Source organism: Auxenochlorella protothecoides, assembly GCF_000733215.1.
Source record: "Auxenochlorella protothecoides strain 0710 unplaced genomic scaffold scaffold111, whole genome shotgun sequence".
Classification (NCBI taxonomy): Eukaryota; Viridiplantae; Chlorophyta; class Trebouxiophyceae; order Chlorellales; family Chlorellaceae; genus Auxenochlorella; species Auxenochlorella protothecoides.
In genome coordinates this window covers 97,176-123,178 of record NW_011934289.1, presented here as the reverse complement: position 1 = coordinate 123,178, position 26,003 = coordinate 97,176, and the positions used below count along the sequence as shown (strand labels likewise).

Sequence of the window (26,003 nt, the reverse complement as noted above, 5' to 3'; positions counted from 1 at the left end):
GGTTCCCCCCCCTGTATCGTCCCCCCCCCTGAGACCACTCCCCCCAAAACAAAGACAGAGCACCACCCACGTTCTCGCATGACAATGTCCAGCTGGGAGCGGAGGGTGGTGATCTCCTCCTGGTAGCGCGAGATGAGGGTGCTCTGGTCCATGATCTCGTTGCGCTTGGCGGCGATGGCGATCTTCTTGGCGCGCGACGCGAACTTGAGCGTGTTGTGCGTCTCCTCCGCCTGCGTGGAGGCGGGCGTGACCGTGCACACCACCGCCACCCTGGCGCCAGAGCCTGCGAGGGCGTGGTGTGGAGTGCATGGGTGGCTGGGAGCGTGTTGTTGACCATGGGGCAGGAGTGCCGAAATGCACGCCTCACTGCGCACGCTGCGCAAGGCGCCTGAGTCCAAGGACGCCCGGTCTGCATCCAGGTCACAGCCCTGCCGGATTTTGCAATCCTGCTCCCTGCTGGGCGCCCACATCCACTTCATGGGAAACCTCCCTCCCCTCATGAACTCTTGTCCTCATCCCCCGAAACCATGCCACCCCCCCAAACACACCCACTGCTCCACCCACTCACCCGTCAGACTGGACTGGAGGAGCCGCGTGAGCTTGGAGTCGCGGTAGGGGATGTGGGCGGCGTTCCCCTCCGCCAGCTTGTGGATGACGGTGCCCAGCGTCAGCAGCGACTTGTTGATGAAGGAGCCCTCCATGCGCTGCTTGCTGTGGATCTCAGCTTTCGCCGACTCGGAGCCGGCCAGGTCGATCAGGTTCAGCAGGGAGAAGGTGCGGCGGCCGCGGAAGGAGGGGTCTGCGTTGGCGCCCGGTCGGTCCCGGGCCTCAATGGACAGGCGGATGATGGTGTGGGAGCGGGAGGAGCCCTCGTTGAAGGCTGTGGCGGCGGTCTGAGTGAGTCAGGGTGTGGTGTGGAGGGGAGTGAGGTCGAGGCAGGAGTGCGCGGCGGCCATGAGGCAGACACAGATGAGGCGAGAGGCGTATGCGTGGACCGGCGCTGCCATGCATGAAGACATACGCTGGTGGGTGCCCGAGGTGGACCAGGACCCGATTTGCATGCCCAGGAAAGCGCGCCCTGCTGCGCTCCACACCTTCACCCTGTCCTGAAGCGCTGCGCTGCACCCCTCGTTCACCCCCGCGGCCCCTTAATCTCCCTCCTCTCCCTCGCCACCCACCATCACCCCTCCTGCCAGGCACCTCCCAGTACTTTGGAGGTAGCACGCCAAAGTTCCTCACCTTGCGGTTCTCGTTCCCGCGCGCGATGACCTGGATGGCGTGCTCCGCCGACACCAGGTTCTCCTCGGTGATGCCCTCCACGCCCACGCCGCGGCGCGGGTCCTCGCGCAGCTTCAGGTTGCTCCGCGCCGGGTCCAGCAGGTCGTTCAGCACCTCGTTGTAGATCTCCATCATGGACAAGCGCAGCGTGAACTCGGTGCGAGCGCCGGCACGGGCCACGGTGGCAAACACCTGGGCGATGGCCTGCGGGACCATTCCCGGGGCCGCCCCGGACCCCATCATCGTGTGCGTCTTGCCGGAGCTGGTCACGCCGTAGGCAAAGATGGTGCCGTTGATGCCATCCAGGGCGGAGGCCACGATGGGCGAGGCCACCGCGCCGTACACGTCGGCGTTGCTGGCGGCGCCGCCGAAGACGTGGTCGTACATGAACTTGACCTGCATGCCCGTGTCCTGGTCGGCGATGCCCACCGCCTGACCCTCGCACTCCCACACCTCGCGGTCGCCACGCTGGTACTCGCGGTCACTGGAGAAGTTTGGGGGGGAGCCGAGAGTGAGGTGGGGATGGTTGGATGGTTTGGATGAGGATGATCAAAGGATCATGACCTGCAGGCATCGAGAGACGGCTCGGCACCGCGGTGCAACAGGGCAGCTCCCATTGCTGACAGTGCTGGGAAGAGGGGTGGAGACAGCCCCACTGGGGTCCCCTGCCGCCCTCCTCCCCCCCCAACCCGCCACCCTGCTCGCTGACCTCATGGGACGGAAGCGGACGGCCACAAGGACATGGTCCTTGCGCACGGCGTCCGCCCCCTCATACTGGGCCTCCTTCATGCCGACTGCCTCGGGGCGAGCGAGATCTTGGTGTCGACTGGGGTCCCGGGGACGCTGAGCAGGGTTTGGGGAGTCACTAGATATCCTCTGGCGTGCCCTTAATTACTCCGTTTAGTAAGGCGCTGCGATACGCGACGGGATCTGGGCAGGCTCTATACTCCGAAGCCGGTGTCGGAGTCACCCCTGGCCCACCAGTACACGAGTCCCTCAGAGCCAGGCAGCCCACTTGCAGAATGGAAGGTCGGACTGTAATGGTGATGGGAATGGGGCTGGTAGCCCTCTCGTCGATGCGAGCGATCTTCCAGTGCTGTGCGTCCGGATCCAGACCTCCCGCCAGATCCCCCGGGCGCGCCCCCGTCGGGAATTTCAATACGAGAGGCTCCTGCATGATCCTCAGGGGGAAGCGCTGCTCGATGGCGAGGCAGGTCTGCGGCAGAAACGAGCTCCCTTGAGTCATTACTCCTACATCCCTGCGTGACGTGGCAGAGGCCTGGGAGCGAGCCTGCCTCTCGCCCCGCGCGATACAGCCCTAGCGGCCCTGCCCTGGCGCGATGGGCACCATGGAACCCTCCCACCAGCAGCTCCTGCGACAAGTCATCAAACGTGTGCACCCCGACCTGTTTCTGGCGCATCCCTTCGAGATGAAAGTGAACTCCGACTCCCTCCAGGTGCGCAGGGCCGTCGATGGCTGTGAGCTGCCCCCTGGCCTCCCCACCCTGCGGATGGCGCATCAAGGATCGGCCTTCCCTTCCCCAGCCTCTCTCGCCTCACCCCTCAACACCACTCCACCCCAGGCCTTGAATGCCTATGCGGACCAGCTGGCTGTGGGCGCATCGCCCACCCCTGCCCAGCTGGAGTTTTATGTCCGGACGGGGGACGCACAGGCTGGGCTGGCGCTGATCACGGCCACCCTGCCCGGGGACGGCGACCTGCTGCCCCTGTTCTCCGCCTTTGGACTGGCGGACGAGGCCGCGGCCCGCGGGACGGGCGAGCTGTTTGCCCCCGCCGCCAGCCTCGCGGCCTGGCTGAGGGAGTCTCTGTCCGACGCCGCGCGGCTGGCGGGAGAGCACGCAGCCCTGGCCGCGGCGTCCCAGGAGCTCCGCACCGCCGTTGAGCGGGCGTACGACCTCGGCCATCTGCAGGTGGGCTGGGGCGGGGTGGGTGTTGGGGGGGGCCAAGAAGGTGGCTCGCGGGGCCTTTGTCGGGTTGGAGACATCTGTCGAAGCCCCTGCCCTAACCACCAGCTCTTGAATCTCAGTTCTTGGGGAATGAAAAGAATCATGCATAGGTCCAGCCCTGAGCCCTCTTCCCCATGACGGCTTGCAGCTCTCTACATCTCACCCATTCTTCCTTCTGTACTCTCACACACAGCTGTCCAATGAGTACCCCCTCCAGTGCTCCGAGCAGCGCCGAAACCTGGTCGCCCTCCGGCTGTTGGAGGGCAGCCTGTCCCTGCTCTCGTCAGACAACCCAGACCGCTTCCAGGGCCTGCACCTGAGGTGTGATGCCTTGCTGGTTTCTGATGTGGGACTCCCGTATTGCCTTGGGAAGTAGCGATCCCAGCCATGGCTATAATGCTGTGATGACGACGACTTCCCCCCGTACACCACTTCCACCCCGCAGGCTGTCGCCCGGGGTCCCCGGCACGGCTGGCAACCGCGCTCGTGAGTGCCACATCAGCGACGACGGGGTGGTGCACCTGGTGGCGGAGGACAGCGCCTCCACCCTCCAGGCCCTGGCGGCCCTGGACATGGGCCGCGCCCGCCTTCTGGCCCGCGTGGCGCACTTCTGGCGGCGCAGGGCCTGGTGAGTGGGCGAGGAGGGGTAAAGGAAAGGGAGGGAAAGAGGATGTGCACCAGATTAACAATGCTGGAAAGGGACGGCGGGCGGGCGCGCGCTGGGAGTCCGAGGTGTTGCAGGCGAAAGGGTGGCTCAGCATCACGAGTCTTGGAGGCACCTGCGCTCCTCCGCGGCATCTTGTGCATGAGTCTTCATCTGTCTCCCAAGCTCCAGGCATCGAGTAGGGTGCTTGCTGAGATGTCACAGGTCCCGCAAACTGTCCCCCCCCCCTGCCCGGGCCCCCTTCCCCAATTTTCGCTCCCCCCTCCTCCCCCCACCCAGGGACCTGGAGGCCCCCCTGGCCTCCCTCCTGGGCGTGCGCTGCGTGGCGTGCTACAGCAACGACATGCACAGCCACCAGGCATTTGTGCTGTGGGCCGGCGCCGTGCTCCGCGCCCGCCACCGCTTCGAGGCCGCGCTGCGCGGCCGCGCCTTTTCCTTTGGCCTGCTGGTGCATGCCGGTGGCTCTGGCCCGGTGCTGGACCCCGTTCCCGCCAGCGCCTACGTCCAGGTGCGTGCCGACTGCCACCCCTCCCAGCTGCTGGAGTACCTGACGGGGGCCGCCGCGGCGGCCGCCGACGCCGCCTCCGGCGTGGCGGAGGCCGCGCGCGCCGCTGAGGCCGCCGCGCTGGAGGCGGCGCGCGAGGCGCTGGGCGTGCGCGCGCTGCTGCGCCTCTGCTCCTCCGCGCCGCAGGCCGCGGCCGCCGCGGCGCGGCTGATGCGCTGCGCGCCGGCGCTGCGCGCCGCGCTGCCCGCGCTGCGCCTAGTCTCCCTGGCCCTGGACGACGGCTACCACGTCTGGGACTCGGGCCTGGTCTCCATCCCGCACGACTTTGGGGCCTCGGAGCTGGAGCCTGCGCTGCAAGCGCTGCTCGCCGATGCGCGGGTGGGCGCCGGCGCCTCGCCCGAGGGCCCGCGCCAACTCCCGGGGACGGCGGCGAGCAGCGACGGAGACCGCGGCCGCGCGCAGGCGGGGCTCGCCGCGGCGGCCACCGGCCGCCCCAGGCGGGGTCCGAGCACAATGCCACCGCGCCGCGCGCCCCTCGCCTCGTGGGGCCGAGCCGCGACGCGCCGGGCGTGCGCTGGAGCACCACCCCGCCTCCTCCGGCCGATGGGGTCCCTCCTCCGGCGCTGAGCTCCCCCCATTCTTTGCACCCCCGACCCCTGGCCCCATCCCAAATAAGCTGTGCCTCCGGTGCACGGCGTGTGTATGTTACATGGGGTGTGGGGGTTTACCAAGGCACGTGATTGCTCCCTTGCAGGGTTAGGGGCAGTGAGGGGTGAGGTTCGGTCCGGGGAGAGGCATGCATGGGTGTCCGGCTCCTGTCAATCCAAAGGGGTCCACGTCGGGAATGGGTGGGCAAGGGCAATGGGCTGTCTAGTCAGAACACGGGGCATCCAGGGGAGGGGAGGGGCGGGAGGACAGCAAGTGAAGAGGGTGGGGTCCGCCTCGGCCGCGTGGGCGTCGACGTGATCAAAAGGCAAAGCAGGGGCACCAATGCGCGTCCCTCAGTGGCAATCGATCGTATGGTGGGCGTGAGGCGGGGGGCGCGTGCCGGGCCGTCCCCGGCACACCTGCGCCGCCTCGGTCAAAGAAGAAAACGGGTCAGAACAAGCGCTCGTGTGTTCCGTTCTGGTGGGGGGGGGCGGGGCGCGGCGCAGGGGTGGGAAAGGTCTCCCGCCCTCCCGCGCCCCTCCGCCGCCGTCATCGTGAGTTTACGTTCCTGCATCACTCAATCGCTCTCGGTGGCTCCGCTCCACACGCCGAGGCCTCAGTAGGCCAGCCGGCGGCGGGAAGCCACGGCAACGCCGTCCTGCGCCGCGGCGCCGGCGACGCTGGCGCCCACGCGCCGTGTGGGCGACACCAGCATCTCCATCGCAGCGGCGCCGCCGCAGACCAGCAGGCCGTGCGTGCTGGCGCCCAGGGCGGCGGCGGGGAGGCTGGTCTGGCCCACGGAGCTCGGCGACTGTGAGGGGCGGCGGTTGGAGGTCGCGTTGGTGAGCTGACGACACGCCGGGACGCTTTACAGCCAGAGACATGGATGCCTGATGAACCCGGGATCCTGCAAACCACAGGGCCTGCACTCGAAGTCGGCCGACCGGCCTCGACCTCCCCTCTCCCCCGCACACACATGCACCTTGTCCTCCAGGGTGCCAAAGCCGGGCACATCGTCCTCGGGCCGGATGGGAGCCAGGGCCTTGCCAAACAGCGACCGCCGGCTAGGGCGGGGCTGACCGCTGCAGCCACCGACGGCGCGGCGCGCGCGGCTGGGCTGGCCGGGCTCCGCCAATCCCCGTGCCGACACGGGGCGGGAGGGGGACGGCACGTCCAGGGACGCGGCGGCGGCCGCCGCCTCGCGCAGCAGCAGGCTCTGCGGGTCGACGCGGGCGCCGCGGCCCATGCGGCACAGCGCCGCCTCGAAGACGCTGGCGGGAGGGGGCTGGTGGCCCGGACCGCCGCGCCTGGGCGAGGGGCCGGAGGCGCCGCCCTGCTTTGAGCCCGCGGCGCGCGCAGGGCTGGTCGCGCCGTCGGCCCCGACGCTCCCGCCGGGGGAGCCTGGGGGCGACAGCACGCTGAACTCGATCTCCGCCTCGGCGCGCCTGCCCTCCGCCGCCCCGCTCCGGCCCCTGCAGGCCGCGGCCACCCCAACGCGCGGATTCTTGTTCAGGGAATAGCCAAAGGGCGAGAGGATGGGCGCGCCCACCAGGCGGCACAGGAAGGCGTTGGCGATCAGGGCGTGCACCCGCATGTCGGCCAGGATGACGGGGTGGCTCTCCACGTAGGTCAGGTCCTCGGAGCCCAGGTGCGCCAGGCGGATGCAGGCCTTGAACGTCTCCAGCAGGTCCGGGGCGCGCTCGTCGCGGTCGGCCTCGATCCAGGCCGCCAGCGCGCGGAAGACTTCGGCCTCGGAGGCCACCGCCACGGCGTCATCGGACAGCAGCTCTACCAGGTGGGCGTGCGACATGGTCACCAGGCCGGCGTAGTCGTGCGAGGTGACCAGGGAGAAGTGGGAGGTGGACAGGCGCAGCGCACGGCGGCGCAGAGGGGCGCACCCCGCTGACCGCGCCAGGCTCAGCAGGCTCAGCGCGTTGTGGACCGACAGCGCGTCCAACAGGGCGGCCACGCACAGGTCGCGCGCCTGGCGTGCCTGCGACGATGGCGGCAGGGGTGTTGGTGAGGCACAATGAGTGGCGGAGGCCTCAAGGCTTCCACTGTCAGCATGTATGGGTCTGCTTGGAGGCGGCCACAAAGTTCAGGACAGTGCAAAAAGGCTTCAAAGTGCAGGATCTGCCAGGGGCCATGCTCCTTAATAGGACCCCCTACCACCCACCTCAGAGAGGGACGCCTGGTGCACACATCGCATGAAGGCCTCCTTCAGGCTGGCGTACCCGAACACTGCCTCCTGCAGGCGGTCCAGCACTTGGATGCCCAATGGGCATGGTGCACATGCAAACTCAAAGTCCGCGACCTCAACGTTCTGTGCAGGGGAATAAAGGATATAGGGCCTGAAAGTGAAAATATGTTGCGCGACAGGAAGGATGTCAGGCCAGTGATGTCTCGTGGGATGATATGGGGAAGTCTCAGCCAACGGACACAGCTGTCGCGAGGGCCGCGGGGTACCCCGTACAACTCCGGCGCACCTGGAGAACCAGGTCGGCCACTTGCGTCAGGTCGCTGGTGATGTCAGGATAGTGAGTGGCCCCGAGACACGCCTGCACCGCGGCAAGCCCTGCAAGGTTTGGAGACGCGTTGTTACGAATATCCGGAACACAGCTTGCGCAACAGTGGGCGATGCTGCACTTTGCGCCGAAACACCATCCACAAAGTAAGAAAGAACTTGTAAACAATGCGAAATTCGACATCAGCGGGAGCAAGCGCTCCGTCCCACTGCCAGCCGAGTGTCTGTCTCACGCAGTGCGGTAACAACGCCCCTCCGCACCCAGTTCCTCCGACTGCCTCACCCGCCCCGATGCTCCGCTCGATATTGGAGAGGGTCTTCTGACCTCCAAATCGCACGACCGCGGCGCTGAGCTCCCGACACTGGTATAGGGCGTGGAGGTATTCCACACCCTGCGTCATCAGTCAGCGAAGACCTGGCGTCAACGCTCCACGTCAGGTGCAATTTGGTCAATCGTCAGGTCAATTAAAAGTCAGTACAATCATTCATGCACCACACGAGCCGGTGGCTGACCATTACCAGCATCACTCGTTCCGAAACATCACCCAGTGGGTCGCTCCCTCCGCATCCGTTGGACCCAGGCGCGTGAGAGAGGGCGCGCGAAACACTTGCTCCTGCCAACCCCCCTTGGATGCAAGGAAAGGGTAGTGCGCCCGTGAGGAGCGAGTGGAAAACCTCTCGATACAGCTGCACGATCGTGGATTTTGACCAGTCCTAAAGCGGATATCTAGGGCGTGAGAAGGGGAGCTCTCACAATGACCACAGCACATCGTCCCACATGGGCACCCGCGAAGGTGCGTAGAGGGTATAGAGCATCTGTCGACATGTGATGCATCCTCGACTGAGACTGAACCCAAACACTCACGGCAGGGTGGAGAGGAGCAAGGTGGAATGCGCATCTTCGCCCCCAGCAAGCAGCAGTCGGTCAAGGACCTGCCGTCGCAGACTAGGCTGAAGTTTAGGTGCGCACCGTGCCTCTGTGCTTGTTTGAGGTGGAAACGGATCGTGGAAAAGGTCGTGAGATGAGACATACCATACTCTTGCAGGCAAGATGGACAGAGCAAGGCGGAGGAGCTTTCCCAGAAAGACTTGCGGGCGGAGTTGGAAGAGAAGGAGCGGGCTCACTACTTGAAAAACAAAATTCACACCTTTGAGGGTACACTGTGGGGGATTGGGGAGAAAGCAGGCGGAATGGTTGGCCTGCAAGCCGTTGATGCAGAGTTTGGGTACCCGTGCTGGGCAAGGGGATGCGGTGCATGTGCGTGTGTAGCCCTCCTTGCTCACTAATCCTCGCCTCCCCCCCATTGTGGCCCTGCAGAGGAGCGAGAAGATGACCTGAGATTACTGCAGAGCGCTTCCCATGCTCGAGAGGAACCGCCGCGAACCCTGATACCCAAAGCGGCCGATGCCGACGACGAGGACGACTCGGATGCTGCGGGATCCAGCGACGACGATGATGATGACGAGGTGCAGGTGCTGGGTCTGTTTACTTTGGGAAATAGTCCTAGAGACTCCTGCTGCACAGCTGTTTGCCAGCCTGTGTATGCGCCTCACGTGCCAGCCGCTAGTTTTTCTTTGCACCTAGAGGATACATGCTCCTGACCCATGTCGCCAGCCTGCGGCACTCTCACCATTCCCTCTCCACCTCTGCTCGACTACCAGGATGACGAGGCAGAGCTGCTGGCGGAGCTGGCGCGCATCAAGGCTGAACGCGCTGAGGAGGCTGCGAGGAAGGCAGCGGCTGAAGCCGCCGCCGCGGAGTCTGTGAACCAGGCCGAACTCCTGCGTGGCAACCCCCTGCTCAAGGAGAAACTGCAGGTACGAGTTAGTTGACATGGCACACTGATGAACAGGCTTGCTGTGCTTGGTGATGTCGCTTTCTCTGTCTGGCTGGGTACCCACACCCTCCGTGTGCTCCGGCGTTGCAGGCGGCGGCCGGCGGCGACGCCAGCTTTGCCATCAAGAGGCAGTGGGACGACGACGTCGTGTTCAGGAACCAGACCCGCGGCGAGCCCAAGGCCCAGAAACGCTTCATCAACGACACCATCAGGAACGACTTCCACAAGCGCTTCCTCGAGAAGTATGTGCGATAGGCTCATCTCCCATGTCAATATTTATGCATGTGACGGAGGAGCCTGACGAAGCGCCCGTAATCTTCCAACAAGGGATTCCTCTAGTTTTGCAAGGGCAGGAAAGTCCGCTGGTTTCGTGGCATGAAAACGTTGGCAAGCACGGGCGCGGGCCGTAGCTGGCAGGCAAGAGAATCTGCGAAGGGTGTTTGCCGGTGGCTGGTGGCGTAGCACAGCCGCCGGGGTCTACTGGCGCCGGGGCTTGGTCGCGCTGGGCATGCCCAGCCGGGAGGTGGCGAAGCCCGCCGCCGCTCGCGAGATGCGCCGCGCCTTCTTCCGCACAGACTGGGTGTACGGCTCTGCGTTTGTCCGCGGGGGGGCGGGGGGTTGTTGGAGGGGGTCCGAGGAGTACACTGGCATCGTAGGAGAACTTGGCTCTCCCAGCCCCGTCCACGCCACCATAGACAAGGTCAAAGTCAGCCCGACCCGCCCCCCAACCTGCATGAGCGGCAATGGCGTCGAGCTCGGCGGGGCGCAGGTGGCATCGCGCCGCCAGGCCGCCTGCCAGCAGCGCCGCGCCGCGCGTGGCCCAGCCGGAGACGAGCCACAGGGCCGTCAGGGCTGCGACCAGGGCCAGGGCCTTGTGGCGGCGGGTCAGCCCCAGCGCATTGCTCCTGGTCTGGGATTGGCGGTGTGGAGGGAGGTGGGAGAGGATGAGGTATGTGGCACGGCAAGGAGACTTGAGTGATTTTGAGAGAGGAGTTGTTTGGGGGTTGCCAAGCGGATGGGGGCTCCACATTCCGCTTCCAAACAGATCGGCAGCCCCTCTAAAGGACTGCACGTGTCCACTAAGGGCCCACTGCCCGAGATGCATGCATGGGGAGCTCTGACGAGCCCATGGCCTGGCTGTACGGGATCTGAACCGGACCCTCGACCCCACGTCCGCGTGCCCACCCCGTACGCCACCCCCCTCCCCAAACAGCACACACACCTCGGCGGCCGCGCCGAGCGCCCGCCATGCTGCCGATAGGCGCTCCGCATGCGCTGCGGCCAGCGCCGGCAGCGTGAAGGCGGCCACGAACCCCACGGTGAGCGCCGACCAGGCGCCCAGCACCTGGCCGACGCGGGTGAGGCCCCACAGCGCCAGCGCGCTGCGCAGCGCCAGCGCCGGGTCACGCGCCGTCAGCAGGCGGTCGTGTGCGGCGGCGGATAGGTGCACGGCCGTGGCCGCCGCGTCGGCGGCGCGCGTGGCGAGGCCGGAGCCGGCCAGCGAGGCGTGGGAGTCGCGTGTCAGCAGGCCCCGCACAAAGTTGACGCCCAGGAGGGCCAGGGCGGCGTGCGCCAGGGTGGGCAGCAGGCGCAGCGTGTGTGGGCCGGAGAGCGCGTAGTGCCCCGCCGCCAGCACCGCCAGGCCCAGCGCGAGGGCCGCGCCGCTCAGCCAGGGGTAGGTGTACAGGAGCAGGTCGGACAGGGTGAGCTGGGAAAAGTCGTACTGCTCGCCGGGGGTGCCCTCGGCGTCCGGGTCCACGCCCAGGAAGCGCAGGGTGCGGGTGCCCTGGGCCGGGGTCTCCCGGGAGGCATTGTAAGCGGGGATGCGGAAGCTCTGGCTCGCCTCCGTGATGCTCGACCTGCTGGGGAGGAACATCAAAGAGATGACGTGATGTTCAGGCGCGGACCATGTCTTCACGCCATTGCCCCCTGGGAGGGGCGTCCAGGCCAGAGCCTTGATGCCGACTTGCCTGTGCTTCAGGATCTCCCGGCGCAGCGACTCGGAGTCCGCGGCCTCGGTTGGGGTCGAATCCCAGTCCATGTTAAAGCTTGTTCAATGGGCAGCGAAGGTGCGCCTGAATTCACAATTGTAGGCGGTCCTCGCAAGGGACTCGACATTGATGGACAGAGAGGGAGTGGTTTTGAAATCGCATCTCGCTTTCCATCTCCAAATGAGGCAGGTGAAGTTTCCATGCATAGGCCTTGTTGCAATCCCAAAATAAAATAAGAATGCTATCAAAGCAACAGCACATCCAAGCTCCATGTCTTCATGCATTCTGGCTTGATGTATCATGCATGGACTCGTCCTCATTGATGCCCATTTTTGTCAAAGCGTCCATTCTACAGCGAAGGAGTGTGTGCTGGCGCGGTTGAGTAAGCGTTGAACAGTATGTGTCTTGTTCTCAAATTGCATGGTTGCATGCATTTATCTCGAGGGCGAGCTTAAGCATTTGTTCGTTTCCTCTTGCCTCCTGAGTGAGGAGTTGAATTCATGTGTAACACAAGGTAATCCACTATGGAGATGAAGAGCGTGCCCTGACACCTGACAACTCTGCACTGAGCACCACGCGCACAGATGGATGAATGCCAATTACATCCGACGAGCCATGCGCTCAAATTGCCACTCCCTGCTTGTGCAGCACATCTAGATTGCCTCGAGGTGTAAGTGAGAGCTTGTTCATGCACAGCATGGAGGGGAGCAAGTAATGCTTGGGACCTTGTACACTAGGAACAGTATAGAGGCAGTTAATCAGCTTAAGGTGTGAAGTCAGCATATCCGTGGAAACCATTTGAGCGACCCATTCCTGGTAAAGGTGACCCCTGCGCGTGAATACTTCACACGCCCATCCCCGACATCATTATTGGCACCCAAGCGCTGGGCGCAGTCGGCGTTAACACGGCACCCTTCGTCTCAGTGTCGGCGCAACACCCTCCTTCCCGACATAAGTAATCTCGCACACAAAAACCATTACTGTAAATGCACATTGTGAGCCGCATCTCCCTTCCTCCACCCACCCCCCATTGCCACGCCTTTGCTCGCCGACCCCCCCCCACTCGTTGTACCCGTGCCCCTCATCGAAGCCCAGCGGCAATGTCTCAGAACACCGTTGTCAGCATTGGCGAGATCCTGTATGGTGCGTGGCGTGCATGCGATAGCTGTTCCAGATCATGGCGGGGAAGGGATTTCCGACAGCATGCGCACCCCATTATCGCGCGCCCCCCCCCGCCTCCCATGCAGACGTGCTGGCGGATCAGCGCGGCGTGCCCAAGGAAGAAGTCACCTCCTGGTGAGCGATAGAGGTTTGGGTCGGGGTGCCTCCGGGATGGAATCGGGCCACCTCGCTCTGCTCCGGGCGTGAACACCCAGCCCCTCTCCCCCCTGCTCCCAGGGTGCCCTACCCCGGTGGCGCCCCGGCCAACGTCGTCACCTGCACCTCCCGCCTTGGAGTCCGCTCCGTGCTGCTGGGCATGCTGGGCACCGACCAGCTGGGCGACGACTTCGTCAACCTGCTCAAGGAGCGCAATGTGGAGACCAAGTACCTGCAGCGCACCCCCGACCACCCCACGCGCGACGTGCTGGTGACGCGCACTGCTGACGGCGAGCGCACCTTTGCCGGCTTCGGCAAGGCCAGGAGCGAGGAGTACGCCGACTGCTTCGTGGACGCCGAGGCGCTGCCCGCCGACGAGATCAAGGTACTTCGGAGGGGGGATCTGCTCGTGGGGAGGGGGGGGAAAGGGAAGGTGCTGAGGCCGGATTGTCATTGGCCGATGGATATCGATCCATACCGGGACCCGGGATTGCTTGATCAACCACTTGTCGGGCGCGTCACTCCCCCTGTCATCCTGTGCACCTCACCCCTCATCGTCCCCGTGTGACCCCGGCTCATCCCCCCACGCACAGTCAGCATCGGTGGTGGTTTCAGGCACGCTGGGCCTGGCCTACCCCGGCTCCGCCGCCGCCATCCGGCGCGTGGTGGAGCTGGCGCGGGCCGGCTCCGCCACGCTCATCCTGGACGTGAACTGGCGGCCCGTCTTCTGGGAGGCCCAGGGCGAGGCCGTGGCCAAGGCCACCATCCTGGACTTCATAGCCGCCGCCGACCTGCTCAAGGTGACGGAGGAGGAGGCGGAGTGGCTGTGGGGCATCCCCGGCACCCGCGCACTGGAGCACCCCGAGGAGGTGCTGGCCAAACTGCCGGGCGCGCGCGGCGTGCTGGTGTCGGCGGGCGAGCACGGCTCCTCCTATGCCTTCTCCTCCCCCGGCGGCAAGATGGCCAACACCGGCATCGTCCCCGTGCTCAAGATCAAGGTCTCTGACACCACCGGCGCGGGAGACGCCTTCCTGGGGGGGTTCATCTACCACATGCTGGCCAGCGGGGGGTTGCCGGCGCTGCTGGCCGACCCGGAGAAGGCGCGCGCCTCCGTCGAGTTTGCCACCGCCTGCGGGGCCTTCACCTGTACGCAGCCGGGCGCCATCGGGGGGCAGCCCACCCTGGAGCAGGCCAAGGAGCTCCTGGCCACCAAGGCCTAGAGGTAGAGGCAGGTGGGGTCTGTGAGGAAGGTGCGTTCCTTTCGGCTGGAGTAGCCCGGAAGGTTATCATGAATAGCTTCACTGCTGCTCCCCATCCCACCTCGCACCCTGCACATGGCCAACACTCTGTCAAAACGTTCTGAGATTACATGCTTGCGCTCTGAAAACCACTGGTCCCGCCGTTGCAACACGCTGCGGAGCAGCTGCTTCACAGTGAGGATGGGGCTGAGCAGCCAAGCTGGGATGGTATGTGTTGGGTCTCAGAGCACGGGGTGCCTATCATAATAACCATCTTTGACATAGGCATAAGCTGCCCCGACCACGCACTCCAGCTTCAAGTACACAACACAGTACGAGTGCCCCTTAAATCTTTGGCTATAAACAATCTCCCCAGATGGCCAATCCTATTCCCAATCAGGGCATACATGTACAGCTTGCACCTCGCAGCTTGCAGCTCCGTCATTCTCGCCGCCCTCCGGGTTCTAGTACCCTGGCCGAAGCGAGGCAAACAGCTGCATGATGTCGGCCGCGGTGAGTCGCATGTTGAGTCCCGCCGCCTCGCCAGAGGCGTCCTCCCCAAAGCTCGCCGCCACCAGGGCCCGCTTCTTGTTCTGTAGCTCCAGCATTCGGAACTCGATGGTGTCTGCAGTAGTAAAGGTGGCATCGAGGGTGCGTACATTTGAGGAATCAAAGCACCCTTGTCCGGGTATCTGGTGTGCCACGTCACAGATGAGTTGGCATGCTTCTCAGTGGGCATGCCTCTTGACCACCAGGATCACAGTCAGTCCCACCCTTCCACACCCACCGCCACAGGCGTGCCTTTCACCAGGTAGCGAATGACGTGCAGCGTCCGGGTCTGACCGATCCGGTGAGCCCTGTCGATGGCCTGCTCCTCCACCTGTTGGTGTGGGTGGGACATGCGGGGTGTGACCTCACAACTTTGCGGTTTGGATTTGTCCATTTGACTTCCTCGCATAATTGTAGAACTCCAGGCTGCACAGCATGCAGATGCATGCTTCGGCGCCTGCTGCACCCTACTCACAGTCGGATTCCACCAGGGGTCAAGCAGCTGGGGTGGAAACAGGGAGGGGGAAGGGGAGGCTTCAGTAAACTCAGCAAGGGTGAAACTTATAATAGAATGATGGAATAGGGCAGGGAGAAAGCCTTTGAGCATGCAGGTTGGGCTGCAAACACACCCCAAAACCCTCAAGGCTCAGAAATACTGCGCCCCTGGCGCCCTTGCAAGGCAACCACCAGCAGGACAAACCATGATTTACGGCATCACAACAGCAAGGCCTGGTTTACAGATTGCTTCGCCACACTGACAAGACACCCCACTTCACAATGCCACTACCTCATAAAGCCACGCCCCCAACTCACGATGACGTGGTTGGCGCAGGTCAGGTTGACTCCCAGGGAGGCAGCTTTCAGTGAGATAAGCATGATCTCAGTTTCAGGATCGGCAGAGAACTTGGCGATGGCGGCTGCCCGCGCATCGACCGACATGGTGCCGTCCAGGCGCTCAAACCGGAAGCTGCGCGAGGAGGGTCCAGGGCACTCAGTGCTGTGTGAGACACTTCGAGCCGGTTCCAGCTTCCCCAACATCAGATACATCACTGGCAGTGCTCTTTGGTGGAAACATGTCCCCCTCATTGAGCCTCCCTGTCAGGGACGATTCAGCCTAGGCAGACACGGCAGATCCACCCATCTGCATGCTTAGGGTGCGATGCCCTCGACCCCTTTCCCCCCACTACACAACAAACATACGCTGAAATTTTCAGAGGCCCCTCCAGCAGGTTGAGCATGGACGTCCACTGGCTGAAGATGATGACCTTGTCCCGCTCGGCGGCCTCCTTTTCGGCTTTTGGCGCGGAGGGCGGGAAGAGATCCCACACGTCCTGCTCCTTGAACTTGGGCTCCAGTCTCAGGACTGAAGCAGGGCTGCCGCTGCATGCTCGGCCCGGCCTCGGCTGCGGTTCGGTGCCAGGCTCCGGCTTTAGCTCTCGTGGTGCTTCTGCCCCCGGCTCAGGCTTTGGCTCCAGCTTTGGCAGCACCCCTGGCTCAGACTTTGGCTCCACCCCCGGCTCAGGCTTTGGCTCGTGCTTGACGGGAGCCTCGTGGCCTGCTGCCTGGCCTTCATCAGCGGCCAGAGTACGAGTTCAGCATCCAGGTGAGGAGCTTGTGAAGTTCACAGGAGCAGGCCCCCCTTCCCAAGCCTACAGGTCCCAAGCCCAGGATGCGGCCTGCCTTGCGATCCCCTTCCCAACCATCCCGTGACACCACTGCCTCCCACCTGCAGGGCTGCCAGCGCGCAGCACTCGGTGTAGGTAGCGCATCACCGCCCGGATCTTGGCGCTGTGCGGCTGGGCGACAGCGGCTCTCCAGGCGGCAGATGCGATCTGGGCCTCGGTGGCGGGCAGTGCCGCCTCGGGCGCAGTGCCCTCCACCTCCGCCCGCGCCTGGAGCAGCGCCGCCAGGGAGTGTGCGTCGCGCTCGCCCAGCACGCTGCCGCACTGGGGGCAGTGATACGCTAGCTCCCTCTCTGCGGGGAGGGGTAGGGAACTGGGTCATAAATGACTTCCAGGCAAAGCAGAGGGCCGGCTGCTGACCTTGCAGCACGTCCGTGGGGCAGTCGTAAACAAAGCCTGGCAATGTCGCAGAGGTATAATGAGGTGCACAGCTGCAGCCTTCTCGAGGTCTTCCTTTATTCCCTCCTGCACCACCACATACCTGCGTGGCCATGGCCGGCCTCCGTCACCTTGCTGGCGATGCACTGGCTGCAGAAGACGTGGCCGCACCCCGACGCCACCGGGCACTCGGCCAGGTCGTGGCAGATGGTGCACTCTGGCGATGGATTTCGGGAGGGAGCGGGTGAGAGTGGCGGCGCTGTTGAATGTGCGCACCGGGTTGGAATCCGGGAGGGTCCATGCCTGAGGCACGAATTCACACTGTTCGCCACTCGACGCACAATTGGGGCTTCTCTGTGCGGCTCACATCCTTTGTGAAGGCTGGCCTTGCCGGCAAAGGCTCTCGACCGCAAGAGCACACATGTGTGGCGCCTGGCTAGAGAGGCTGGCGGCCCTCCGCTCTCCCCCCCATCGTGCACACTGCCTCCCCAGCAGGCAGCAGGCCCACTGCTCGTACCGTGAGGCCCATGTGACAGCAGCTCGACGAGGGCAAGCCTCTTCTCGCTGGTCAGTCGCACGGCAGCCGCTTTCTGAGAGGGATGGAGGCGAGGGTGGGACGTAGGCGCTCGCTCGAGCTGTGCAGAGGGGTGGAAAGGGGCGCGGACCGGCTCACTCCAGCAGCCCCATGCACTCGAGTCCCACCTCCTCCGGCGTGTATGTGGCGAAGTCGGAGCGCGCGTTGCGCACGAGCTGGGGGTGGTCGCAGGCCTGGCGCAGGCGCAGCAGCTGCTGCAGCATGCTCAGCACATTGAAGCGCGTCGGATCCGCCTCGCTTTGAGCCCTCTGTTTTGGGAGGAAAAGGGGGCACGGGCGGGGGGCTTGGTGACCGACATCAATGCAGCGCAAAGAGCAAGACGGCTCAGGAGATGTTGCTCCCCATTCATTGCCCGCCGCACCCACCTGAAACTCGGTCTTGGCTTCCGCCTCGAGCTGCTGATAAAACTCCTCCTCCTGTTTGGAGAAGGTCAGCGTCGTCAGCTCGATGCGCTTTTCGGGCAGCGACAGCAGCGGCCTGCCGTCGATGATGGTGCGCTTGGTCCGCCGCAGCAGGACAGGCTGCGAGATAGGAACATGGATTCTTGCATGAGGGATGAATAAGTTCCAGGGCGCTTGACATATAGCATGTAGACGATGACCCTGCCCTCCATACATGGGTAGGAGCACTCGCGGTGCATACGCCGAGGGACTGCACACCTGGAGGATGGCGTGGAGGTGCCGCGGAGCCCTGGCGCCGTTCTCGGGCTGCACCGTCTCCTTGATGAATGCCTGGAAGGTCTTCAACTGGTCGTAGGGGTGATACCGCTGCAGGGGATGAGTCAGAGTTTGTATGGATCGAGTGCGAGCGAGCTTCTTGAGGTCAGTGTTGCCCAGGGCCGAACAACATTATGGGTGGAAGGCGGGCACGACGAGCACGACGTGCACGACAGTTTGTTGCCCAAGCGAGGCACGCACCCTTCCTGCACACCGCACTGTCACTCAAAGGGTGCATCCCAGCGGCCGCTTCCCATCCCTCCCTCCCCTCATCAAGACATCACCCCCTATCGCCCCCACCAGGAACTTGAAGTAGGAGAAGAGGTCGTTGATGGAGTTCTGGATGGGGGTGCCGGAGAGGCACCAGCGACAGCGCGCCCTCAGGGCACAGGCCGCGTGCGCCGTCAGCGTCTTGGCGTTCTTGATGCACTGCCCCTCGTCCAGCACCAGCCGGTGCCAGCGGATGGCAAACAGGTCCCCGCCGGGCCGCCTCACCACCTGCTCATCGCCGTCGCGGCCGCGCTTTCCAGCCTGGCGCGCCGCCACGACGCAGCGGGTGGGGCTCTCGTGCGTCATGCTGTGGTAGGTGGTGAGGACCACGCTGTAGGACGCCAGCTCCCGCCGCAGCACGCGCTTGCCTATTAAGAGGGGGGCAGGGTGCCGATACTGAAAGGATTGGGGAAAAGGGTGGAGCCAGGGAGGAGCCTCATGCACCGCCAATGCTTGTGATGGCAGCCCAACATGCTCTCGAGGTTGGAACCAAAGATGCACCCCGTCGGGCGCGTCGGTGCGCTCCTGCGCACGGTCAACCCTACACCCCCAAAACACAAAGATCCTCCACCTTCCACCCAAGAATGTCACCTGGGCCATGGTAGATGTGCACTGTGAGCCCCGCCTCCGGGGTCGTCTTGCTCTTGATCTCTGCCGCCCACTGGTGCAGGACGGAGGTGGGGCACACCACGAGGGTGCCTCCGTGCAGGACCTCTGGCGGCGGCTCCGCATCCTCCCTTTCCGGCGTCCACAGCACGGTCTTCCCCCGAGCAACGCCCGGCGGCGGCGCCGAGGGTCCGGCGTCGTCGCTGTCACCCAGCAGGTCGACCTCGATCACCTCCCCCCGCAGCGAGGGGGAGCCCCTTGCCGGGAAGGGCTCCCGCTTGACCGGGGTCAAGGCCCTGCCGGCCCCACCCGCCGTCAGGTCCAGGCACACCGGCTCCTTGCCCTGCCTCCTCCCGGGAAGGCCCGCGCCGTCCTGGATGTCCGCATGTTGTACCCCTTCCTCCTTGACGAGGAGGGCACTGGACCCTGCAGGATGCTCTTCCCCGCCCGCTCTCTCCCGCGCCGCGCTCCCCCTTTCCAAAGGGGATGCGGATCGGCGGGCGGTGTGCGTCGGTGGGGCGGCGATGATGAGGGCGATGGTGGTCAGCGTCTTGCCCACTCCCTGCAGGGAAGGGCAAACAGAAGGGGAGTGTCCCAGGTGTGGCAGCTCGTGCTTCCTGTTTGAGGGCGGTCAGCACTAGTGCGAGGAGCAGCCTGGGTGCCAGTGCACCATGCCAGCCAAGAGACCCCCCCACACCCACGCTCTGACCCACATACCTGGTCATCCGCCAGCATTCCGCCCATCGGCAGGCACCCGCGGGTCTCCCGCGCCACCATCCAGCCCAGCGCCAGCCGCTGATGAGTCATCAGGGGCACCCGCAGCATTCCCTGCGGTTGGTCACGAGCACATGATTCATGGATCCTGCGCGCTCACAGACCACGACCCAGGGTCCCCACCGCTGCACCCTTCCCACTCCCTGGCAGTCACCTGGGGCACATCCATCGCCACGCCCTGGCCCACGGCGGCCAGACCATCAATCACGGCCCGCGCGGCGGCGGCGGGCGCGATGGCGCCGCCCGACCCCTCCCGGGACGCTGAGTACGGGTGGGGGTACGCGCGATGGAAGGGCCGGGCGGGGTAGGGCGGGCCGGGGCCGAAGCCGCCGGGCGCCGGCCGGTCGAAGGCCGACGGAATGGCCGCGCCATTGGGCCGCCCGGATCCCTGGCGGTCCGTGTACCAGCCCGGGGAGGGGGGCTGCTGCCGCGGGACCAGGGCCTGGGGGCCCGAGCGCGGGGCCGGGTCCTCACCAGCCTCGCGCGGCGCCGGCGCGGGGAAGTCCCGGGCCCCGGCGCCGCCCCCGCTCTGGGCGTGGGCGGGGAATAGGGTGCCGCGCCGGTCCCCGCTCCTGGGCTCTGGCTCGGGGACCGGGCGCGAGAGGAGCATGGGGTTGAAGGGGGCCCTGCCCCGGTCTGCGAAGCGGGGCAGGCCAGGGAAGGCGCCGGGGCGGGGGGAGGCGGAGGGCGCCGCGGCCCGAGGGCCTGCCTGACCCGGTCGGGTCGTCCCGGGGTTGCCCTCGCGGGGCGGCGCCAGCAGGCTCTGCACCCGGTCGCCCATTGCCTGCACCACGCCAGGCACCCAGGCCCTCAGGAAGGAGGCGGGGACCTTGCGGCCCTGCTCCGCGGGGCCGGGTGCCGGGCTGGCGGGACCTGTGGGGCCGTCGCGGCCAGCTTGGGAGGGGTCTGCCTCGGCTCCCACAGGGTTGCTTTCCAGCTCCTCACCCTCATCCTCCTCCAGGTCGCTGGACGGGGCGCTCGAGCCCCCAAAGGAGAGTGAGAGCCCTGGGCCAGGGATGTTTGGCCAGTCCTCCGATTCGCCAGAGGTGTAGGTTTCACTTCCCATGGCGCTCAGCTGTGGTGATACAGAGTGGTCAGGGGTGAGTAGCAGTGCATTGGAGCCGAGACATGCATGTTGTGCCATGCACTACCATTCTGGGGCCACAAAACGCGCCTGTGTGGGCTTGCTGGGGAGCGCAAGGCCGTTGCCGGGCTGGCACCCGCGCACAAGGAGACCCTGCCCATCGTCAAGGACGCGAGCCCAAAATCACGGTGCCATGACAAGCATTGGGTTGTGATGTCTAGGATGTTCTGCCCTCACCCGCGTTAATCTCTGCGACCAGGACGATTCCTGTGTTTTGGATCCGACATCCCAGCACGCATGGCATGCAGGCACTCACCTGGCCCCCTCACCTCCCAGGGATGCTCGCCAGAAACAGAGCACACCCGGCAAGCCAATATCATCACGTCGGAGAACTCTCCATCAGGCTCAATTGGAGTGGCTCGAGAAGGTCTGTGACGACCGGGCAGCTTGGCGTCAGGCTTGAAAACACGCAGCTCCGGGCTCTCGCTGCATAACCCAGACGCGGAGCCATGGGTTTCCTGGCGGGGCTGCGCACAGCCATGCACCAGGAACCCATCATAGTGTGGTCGGTCATCATCGGCGGCACGGGTGGGTTGTGCCCTGGGTGGCAAAGCGGGTCTCGCACCGGAGGTGCCCTTCGACGCGAAGCAAGTGCTGAGCTCTGGATTGTGGCGCCGAATAGCGTCCCAAGGAGCTCACGAACCCGCCGAATGGCATGCACCGGGTCTCGATGTGTTCTACTGCGGACTGGGGGACGTGCCTGTGCGCCCAGGCACCCTCCAAAGGAGGTGACCCCCTCCCCTTTCCTCACACACTCAGGGGTCATCCTGCCGCTGGTGGGCCCACCCATCCGTGAGGCCCTGGGGTATGGCCGTAGCTACCCTGCAGCCCCTCCCCCGCTCAAGGACGTGCTGGACAGGAACGTGAAAACCCCGGCCCTGGATGCCAAGTGAGCACTGCCGGGCGACATGCAGCCCTCACCCCGCAATGGCCATGAGAGGGCCACTCTTGTCGGCCGCACCTCGGGCACACCGCGACACCGCACTGGCTCCCTGCCTATTTCGATTCCCCAAGGCTCCATGCTCTGCCTGCCCGGTAACAGTACACTGCTGTAATGGTGCCTCGACGCTGTGTCGGCGTAGAGCACATTGTAAATCGTAAGATCAACCAAGACGCACAGTCTCCAGCCCTGTCTGGAGCTCATCTAGCATTCCCCCTTCGTCATCATCGTCGTCGTCGTCGTCAAACAGCTCCGCCTCCTCTGCCTTGGACAGCTGCACCTGCGGTGCAGCGGGCGCGATGGCGCCCTGCTTCTCGCCGGCCGCCGCTGTTGTGCCCTGGCCCGCCTCCTCGGCGCGCCCAACCCCAGCCGAGGCGGCGGCAGCAGCTGCGGCGGCTCTCTCGCGCGCCGCAGCTGAAGCCCGGGCGAACTCTGCCTCCTCGTCGACCTCCCGCAGGTAGCCGGAATCGTCTGCGGCAGCCAGGTCGTCTGCCGCCACAAAGCCCTCCTCTTGGAAGATCTCGCGGCCTGTGCACATGGCAGGGGCGGAGGGTTGCCAGGACGAGGGGTCAAGTGGCACAGCGCATGGCAATTTGTGTTCCATTTCAGATGCAAAGCTGTAGGATGACCGCTTACAGGTCCAGCAAGCCAACCACCAACCCTTTCCCACGAGTTGCCACTCACCGGTGAGGAGCCCCTTTCTTCGTCGCTCCTCCTCCTTCTCCGCCTGTGCCTGCATCTTGACGGCATGCTTCCCAGCACGCCACTGCAGAAACGTCTGTTGGGATGTGCGCAGGGGCGGAGGTGAGCATCTTCTGCGTGACATGCTTTGCCGTCATATCCTGAGGTGATGGATGAGACCCTTTCGCATGCCGGCTTGCATGTGAGTGCAAGGTAGGCTCATGGGCATCCACCAGGGTCCCTCTGCATACCTCGTTGTTGATGGGCGTCTTGGCGTCCACCTTAGCACGCTCCTCCTCGATGATCTCCTCCACCGACGGTTGCTGCCCAAGAGGATGCAGGGATGGGGTTGCAAAGAAGGCTGTGGGTGCGTTGGTCGCCATGTGCAGGGCCCGCAAGGATGAGCACAGCACAAAAACAGACCACTCGACCTCCCCCCTTTGCCTGCAGCAGTGCACTAACCAACGCTGCCAGCACATGATTCCCATGAAACAACCACAGAAATCCACCGCAACCCACGTTAGCTGCCTCGGCCTCCAGCAGCTCCTTCATCTGAGACTTCATGATGTAGCCTGGAGGCAGGGCGTGTCTGTACTTGCACTCCTTGCCGTTGGGGCATTGCCAGAACCTGCGAGCGATTTCAGTGGGATGGTGATTTTGAGGGTGATAATCGAACTGGGCACCATGCAGGGACATGTGTTGGACGTGAGAAGCACATAACGGACGGGCTTTCTGGAGTCTCAGTTCCCCCATACAGAGGCGCTCGGTAGCCCAGCCGCCCTCCCGGTTGTGAAAAGGGACCCCCATTTCGACGCACCAGCCGTACTGCTTCTTCTCCACGGCGTCCAGGAAGTAGCGGCAGACGATGGCGGTGGGGCGATTCTTGTTCTCCAGCCCATGCTTCTCAGCAATTGCCTTTTCTAGCTGCTCCATGTCCCACTCGCCCATCCCCCCAGACTCCCCATCGGCGCCGTCGCGGCTGCGGATGAGGACGAGGGTGGGGGAGGGGTGGACTAGGGGGACAGACTTTCAAGATTCCAGCCAGAGCCATCCAGTGTCCGCAGGCAGTAGATACAATCACATGACACTCAAATGGTGTAGTCTGGATGCCTATTGAGCACACCCTGCATTCCAGATTCCCTCTTCCAGCAAGCCCCTGCCACCCTCAGAGGGAGCCTGCCGACAGGCACGTCGCTCACTTGTCGGAGTAGACATCTGCCTTGGCCGTCTTGCGCTCGATGTTCAGGTCGTGAGAGAACTTGCACTTGAAGCCCTTGGTGCACTTGCCGTGGCGGTGGAACTCACACAGCACGGTCTTGGGGTCCACTCCTAGAGAGGGGAGGGAGGGGGGGGGGCGCGGGCGTGAGAAATGCCAGCATTGACTCCTTCGAAAGCCTCATGGGGGGCTGGAGAGACTCCAGTCCGCTGGAGACTGCCCATGGGCCGAGCGCCAGGGTGCTCCACACTACAACACTCCCCTCTCTCAGCTTGCATGAATGCACTCATGGCAAGGACCTGCACACCCCAGCACCCCTTCACTATTCCATACCTTCCCCGAGCTTGGGCTGCTTGATGGTCAGCATGAACAACTCGTCCAGCTCCTTCTGGCGCTCCATCTCGGCCTTTTTCTTGTCCTGCGCCATTGTGCGAGGGGTGGGTTTATTGGAGGCAGCAGCCAGGCAGGATGCGGCTCCTCCATGGGGGGGCGTCCAGCTTGAAGCACAAATCAGCAAGAGGTGTGAATGGCCGCTTCCTCGATCTTTTAGTCCCTTCCAAAAGCCTGGTACGACTGCAGTAGCCCTGCAGCTTCCCTCCCCTCCCAGATTGCACCACCCAGTCAGGAGAACCAACCTTTCGAGATGGCTCCTCCAGGCGCTGCTGTTTGTGACTGGGCTGCTGGGAAGCCTGGATCTGCTGGACATACTTTTGTACCACCTGAACGGGCGGAAGAGGGGAGGGAAGCTGCTTCGTTACTATCTGGACGAGAGGCATGTCCTCCATCATCTCACAGCGGAAGCACTTCCTCCAGCCAGGCCATGCAAGGTATTGCAAGCACTATCAAATGCCTCCAGCCTTGCAACTGCACCTTGGACTTGCTCTTGTTCTTCAGGCCAAAGGTCTTGTCCTCTACGATCTGCATGGGGCGGCCCCGCGAGGCTTCGGGACTGAGGTGTCAGAGTGGATGGCCGGGGATGTCGCGGCAATGCACACGTGCCCAGGTCGCCGACATGCCCCCGTCGCCGACCACTTGGAGGCTTTTGCATTTTAGACTCGCCCATGCGTACCTTCTGGGTCGCCGCAGCATTCTTGGTCGTGGCCTTCTTGGGCGGCATGGCGAGCGTGCTGAAACCGGCCTGGCGCTGGGATTGGGGTGCTGCCGATGCCGGCGTCGATCTAGGAAGGGGTAGGGCCACACTGTGTCGTGCGCAGGATGCCGAAGGGGTTCCCCTTTTGCATGCTGCCCGTGTTGCCCCGCCTTGTGGATCCTGGCGCGCGCTGCGACCAGGCGGATGGCCCCCATGTTGTTTGGAGCCTGGCGGATGTCGCGGTGATCACCCCGTCCCTTCCTGATTTTCGTGCCCATGATGGTGTACATGTGCCCTGCTCACACATCCGCAAGGATCGCACAGTTCTACTGCCACCCCCTTCAAGCATGCCACGCAGCCGAAACATCCACGGCGCCCGCCCCCCCGCACTCTCGCCGCTCAGGCCGCTTTGCCGGCCTCCAGCTTGGGCGTGATGGTCAGCGCCCGGATGCCCAGGTAGGCGCACACCTCCCTGATCACGCTGACCACGTAGTGGATGTACCCTGCCACGACGACGGCCGCCACGGCGGCGGCCAGCGGCGCCGGCCGCAGCAGCGGCCCTGCGCCCGGGAGCAGCCCGTTGGCCACCTGCAGGCCCATGGCGGCCAGGGGCCAGCCCGCCACCCTGAACGGCTCCTTGGCCATGTGCGCCATGATAAGGCGCGTCAACTGCAGCGCGTAGGCGGTGCCGAAGGCCGCCATGCGCAGGCGCACGGGCCCACCCGCGCCGGCCGGCAGGGCCACCAGCGCCGCGCCCAGGCCCAGGGTGCTCGCGATCTGGGCCAGGTGCGAGGCGGCCACCCCCCGCCCAAACTGGCGGTGGTCGCCCGCCTCGGCGGCGGCCGCGGCGCGCTCCGCGGCGAGGCGCGGGCAGGGGAAGAAGACGCGGCCCAGCTGCTCGCCCACCATGAGGCAGCCCATGCCGCCCAGCGCCAGCACGGCGCAGGCGTTGAGCGGCAGGCGCGCCAGCCCCGGCAGCAGGCCGGCGGGCAGGCGCGAGGCCACCGCCGGGGTCAGCGCCAGGCGCGCGGCGCCGCCCGCCAGCGGCGTGCGCGCCCAGAAATCAGGGCCCAGCACCCCCGCGGCGGCGTGCAGGAGCACCACCGCGTAGTTGGCCTCCGTCACGCCCCACAGCCCGTTGCCGTACACCATGTGCCCGGTGTGGTACTCCTCCCAGTGCGCCAGCACAAAGGGCGTGAAGACCACCAGGTTGCCCAGCACCAGGCGCCAGTCGGGGGACATGCCCAGGCTGACCATCAGCTGGGATACCACCAGCTGCACCACCAGCGAGTCGCAGCCTTGGGGGGGTTGAGAGTGGGTGAGGGTTGTGCATGTAGGTCCATGGGGTTGTTCAGGATTGGGTGAGCGAGGCGTTGGATAGGTTGGTGGGCG

General features: G+C 64.9%; 8 protein-coding genes across 8 annotated transcripts in view; 3 read left to right on the top strand and 5 right to left on the bottom strand.

Annotated features, from left to right (window-relative positions):
* The window catches only part of F751_0732 (Kinesin-related protein 11), a gene marked incomplete at both ends in the record, with an annotated part of 5,221 nt that extends 3,154 nt beyond the window's left edge, over window positions 1-2,067 (bottom strand). Inside the window, 4 exons of the mRNA XM_011401446.1 lie at window positions 71-283; window positions 569-893; window positions 1,240-1,762; window positions 1,988-2,067. Of these exons, the coding sequence (XP_011399748.1) occupies window positions 71-283; window positions 569-893; window positions 1,240-1,762; window positions 1,988-2,067 (1,141 nt within the window). The remainder of the gene's footprint in view (window positions 1-70; window positions 284-568; window positions 894-1,239; window positions 1,763-1,987) is intronic.
* Window positions 2,068-2,618: 551 nt separating this feature from the next.
* On the top strand, window positions 2,619-5,174 carry F751_0731 (hypothetical protein; the record flags this gene model as incomplete). The annotated part of the gene is made up of 6 exons (XM_011401445.1): window positions 2,619-2,735; window positions 2,862-3,209; window positions 3,439-3,566; window positions 3,691-3,873; window positions 4,189-4,792; window positions 5,169-5,174. The coding sequence occupies 6 exons, from the start codon at window positions 2,619-2,621 to the stop codon at window positions 5,172-5,174; spliced, it is 1,386 nt and encodes a 461-aa protein (XP_011399747.1).
* A 504-nt stretch (window positions 5,175-5,678) lies between these two features.
* Window positions 5,679-7,987, bottom strand: F751_0730 (Kelch-like protein 5; the record flags this gene model as incomplete). The annotated part of the gene is made up of 5 exons (XM_011401444.1): window positions 5,679-5,873; window positions 6,045-7,055; window positions 7,239-7,385; window positions 7,549-7,637; window positions 7,870-7,987. The coding sequence occupies 5 exons, from the start codon at window positions 7,985-7,987 to the stop codon at window positions 5,679-5,681; spliced, it is 1,560 nt and encodes a 519-aa protein (XP_011399746.1).
* Window positions 7,988-8,110: 123 nt separating this feature from the next.
* F751_0729 (hypothetical protein) lies at window positions 8,111-8,617 on the bottom strand (the record flags this gene model as incomplete). The annotated part of the gene is made up of 1 exon (XM_011401443.1): window positions 8,111-8,617. One exon carries the CDS (start codon window positions 8,615-8,617, stop codon window positions 8,111-8,113), a length of 507 nt encoding a protein of 168 aa, XP_011399745.1.
* On the top strand, window positions 8,342-9,679 carry F751_0728 (CWC15-like protein; the record flags this gene model as incomplete). The annotated part of the gene is made up of 6 exons (XM_011401442.1): window positions 8,342-8,380; window positions 8,457-8,548; window positions 8,633-8,742; window positions 8,905-9,059; window positions 9,249-9,404; window positions 9,515-9,679. 6 exons carry the CDS (start codon window positions 8,342-8,344, stop codon window positions 9,677-9,679), a joined length of 717 nt encoding a protein of 238 aa, XP_011399744.1.
* Window positions 9,680-9,901: 222 nt separating this feature from the next.
* Window positions 9,902-11,465, bottom strand: F751_0727 (hypothetical protein; the record flags this gene model as incomplete). Its single annotated transcript, XM_011401441.1, has 3 exons — window positions 9,902-10,014; window positions 10,154-10,334; window positions 10,647-11,465. 3 exons carry the CDS (start codon window positions 11,463-11,465, stop codon window positions 9,902-9,904), a joined length of 1,113 nt encoding a protein of 370 aa, XP_011399743.1.
* A 1,050-nt stretch (window positions 11,466-12,515) lies between these two features.
* On the top strand, window positions 12,516-13,952 carry F751_0726 (Fructokinase-1; the record flags this gene model as incomplete). The annotated part of the gene is made up of 4 exons (XM_011401440.1): window positions 12,516-12,558; window positions 12,663-12,711; window positions 12,814-13,117; window positions 13,326-13,952. The coding sequence occupies 4 exons, from the start codon at window positions 12,516-12,518 to the stop codon at window positions 13,950-13,952; spliced, it is 1,023 nt and encodes a 340-aa protein (XP_011399742.1).
* A 482-nt stretch (window positions 13,953-14,434) lies between these two features.
* The window catches only part of F751_0725 (Zinc finger CCCH domain-containing protein 21), a gene marked incomplete at both ends in the record, with an annotated part of 13,352 nt that continues 1,783 nt past the window's right edge, over window positions 14,435-26,003 (bottom strand). The window contains 26 exons of the mRNA XM_011401439.1: window positions 14,435-14,595; window positions 14,754-14,850; window positions 15,333-15,486; window positions 15,720-15,882; window positions 16,246-16,494; window positions 16,683-16,796; window positions 17,097-17,169; window positions 17,282-17,422; window positions 17,540-17,695; window positions 17,834-17,941; window positions 18,191-18,528; window positions 18,752-19,328; window positions 19,484-19,594; window positions 20,133-20,176; window positions 20,255-20,615; window positions 21,905-22,152; window positions 22,309-22,402; window positions 22,557-22,628; window positions 22,825-22,933; window positions 23,123-23,284; window positions 23,505-23,634; window positions 23,855-23,939; window positions 24,157-24,240; window positions 24,392-24,439; window positions 25,200-25,424; window positions 25,689-25,909. Coding sequence (XP_011399741.1) covers window positions 14,435-14,595; window positions 14,754-14,850; window positions 15,333-15,486; window positions 15,720-15,882; window positions 16,246-16,494; window positions 16,683-16,796; window positions 17,097-17,169; window positions 17,282-17,422; window positions 17,540-17,695; window positions 17,834-17,941; window positions 18,191-18,528; window positions 18,752-19,328; window positions 19,484-19,594; window positions 20,133-20,176; window positions 20,255-20,615; window positions 21,905-22,152; window positions 22,309-22,402; window positions 22,557-22,628; window positions 22,825-22,933; window positions 23,123-23,284; window positions 23,505-23,634; window positions 23,855-23,939; window positions 24,157-24,240; window positions 24,392-24,439; window positions 25,200-25,424; window positions 25,689-25,909 — 4,325 coding nt within the window. The remainder of the gene's footprint in view (window positions 14,596-14,753; window positions 14,851-15,332; window positions 15,487-15,719; window positions 15,883-16,245; window positions 16,495-16,682; window positions 16,797-17,096; window positions 17,170-17,281; window positions 17,423-17,539; window positions 17,696-17,833; window positions 17,942-18,190; window positions 18,529-18,751; window positions 19,329-19,483; window positions 19,595-20,132; window positions 20,177-20,254; window positions 20,616-21,904; window positions 22,153-22,308; window positions 22,403-22,556; window positions 22,629-22,824; window positions 22,934-23,122; window positions 23,285-23,504; window positions 23,635-23,854; window positions 23,940-24,156; window positions 24,241-24,391; window positions 24,440-25,199; window positions 25,425-25,688; window positions 25,910-26,003) is intronic.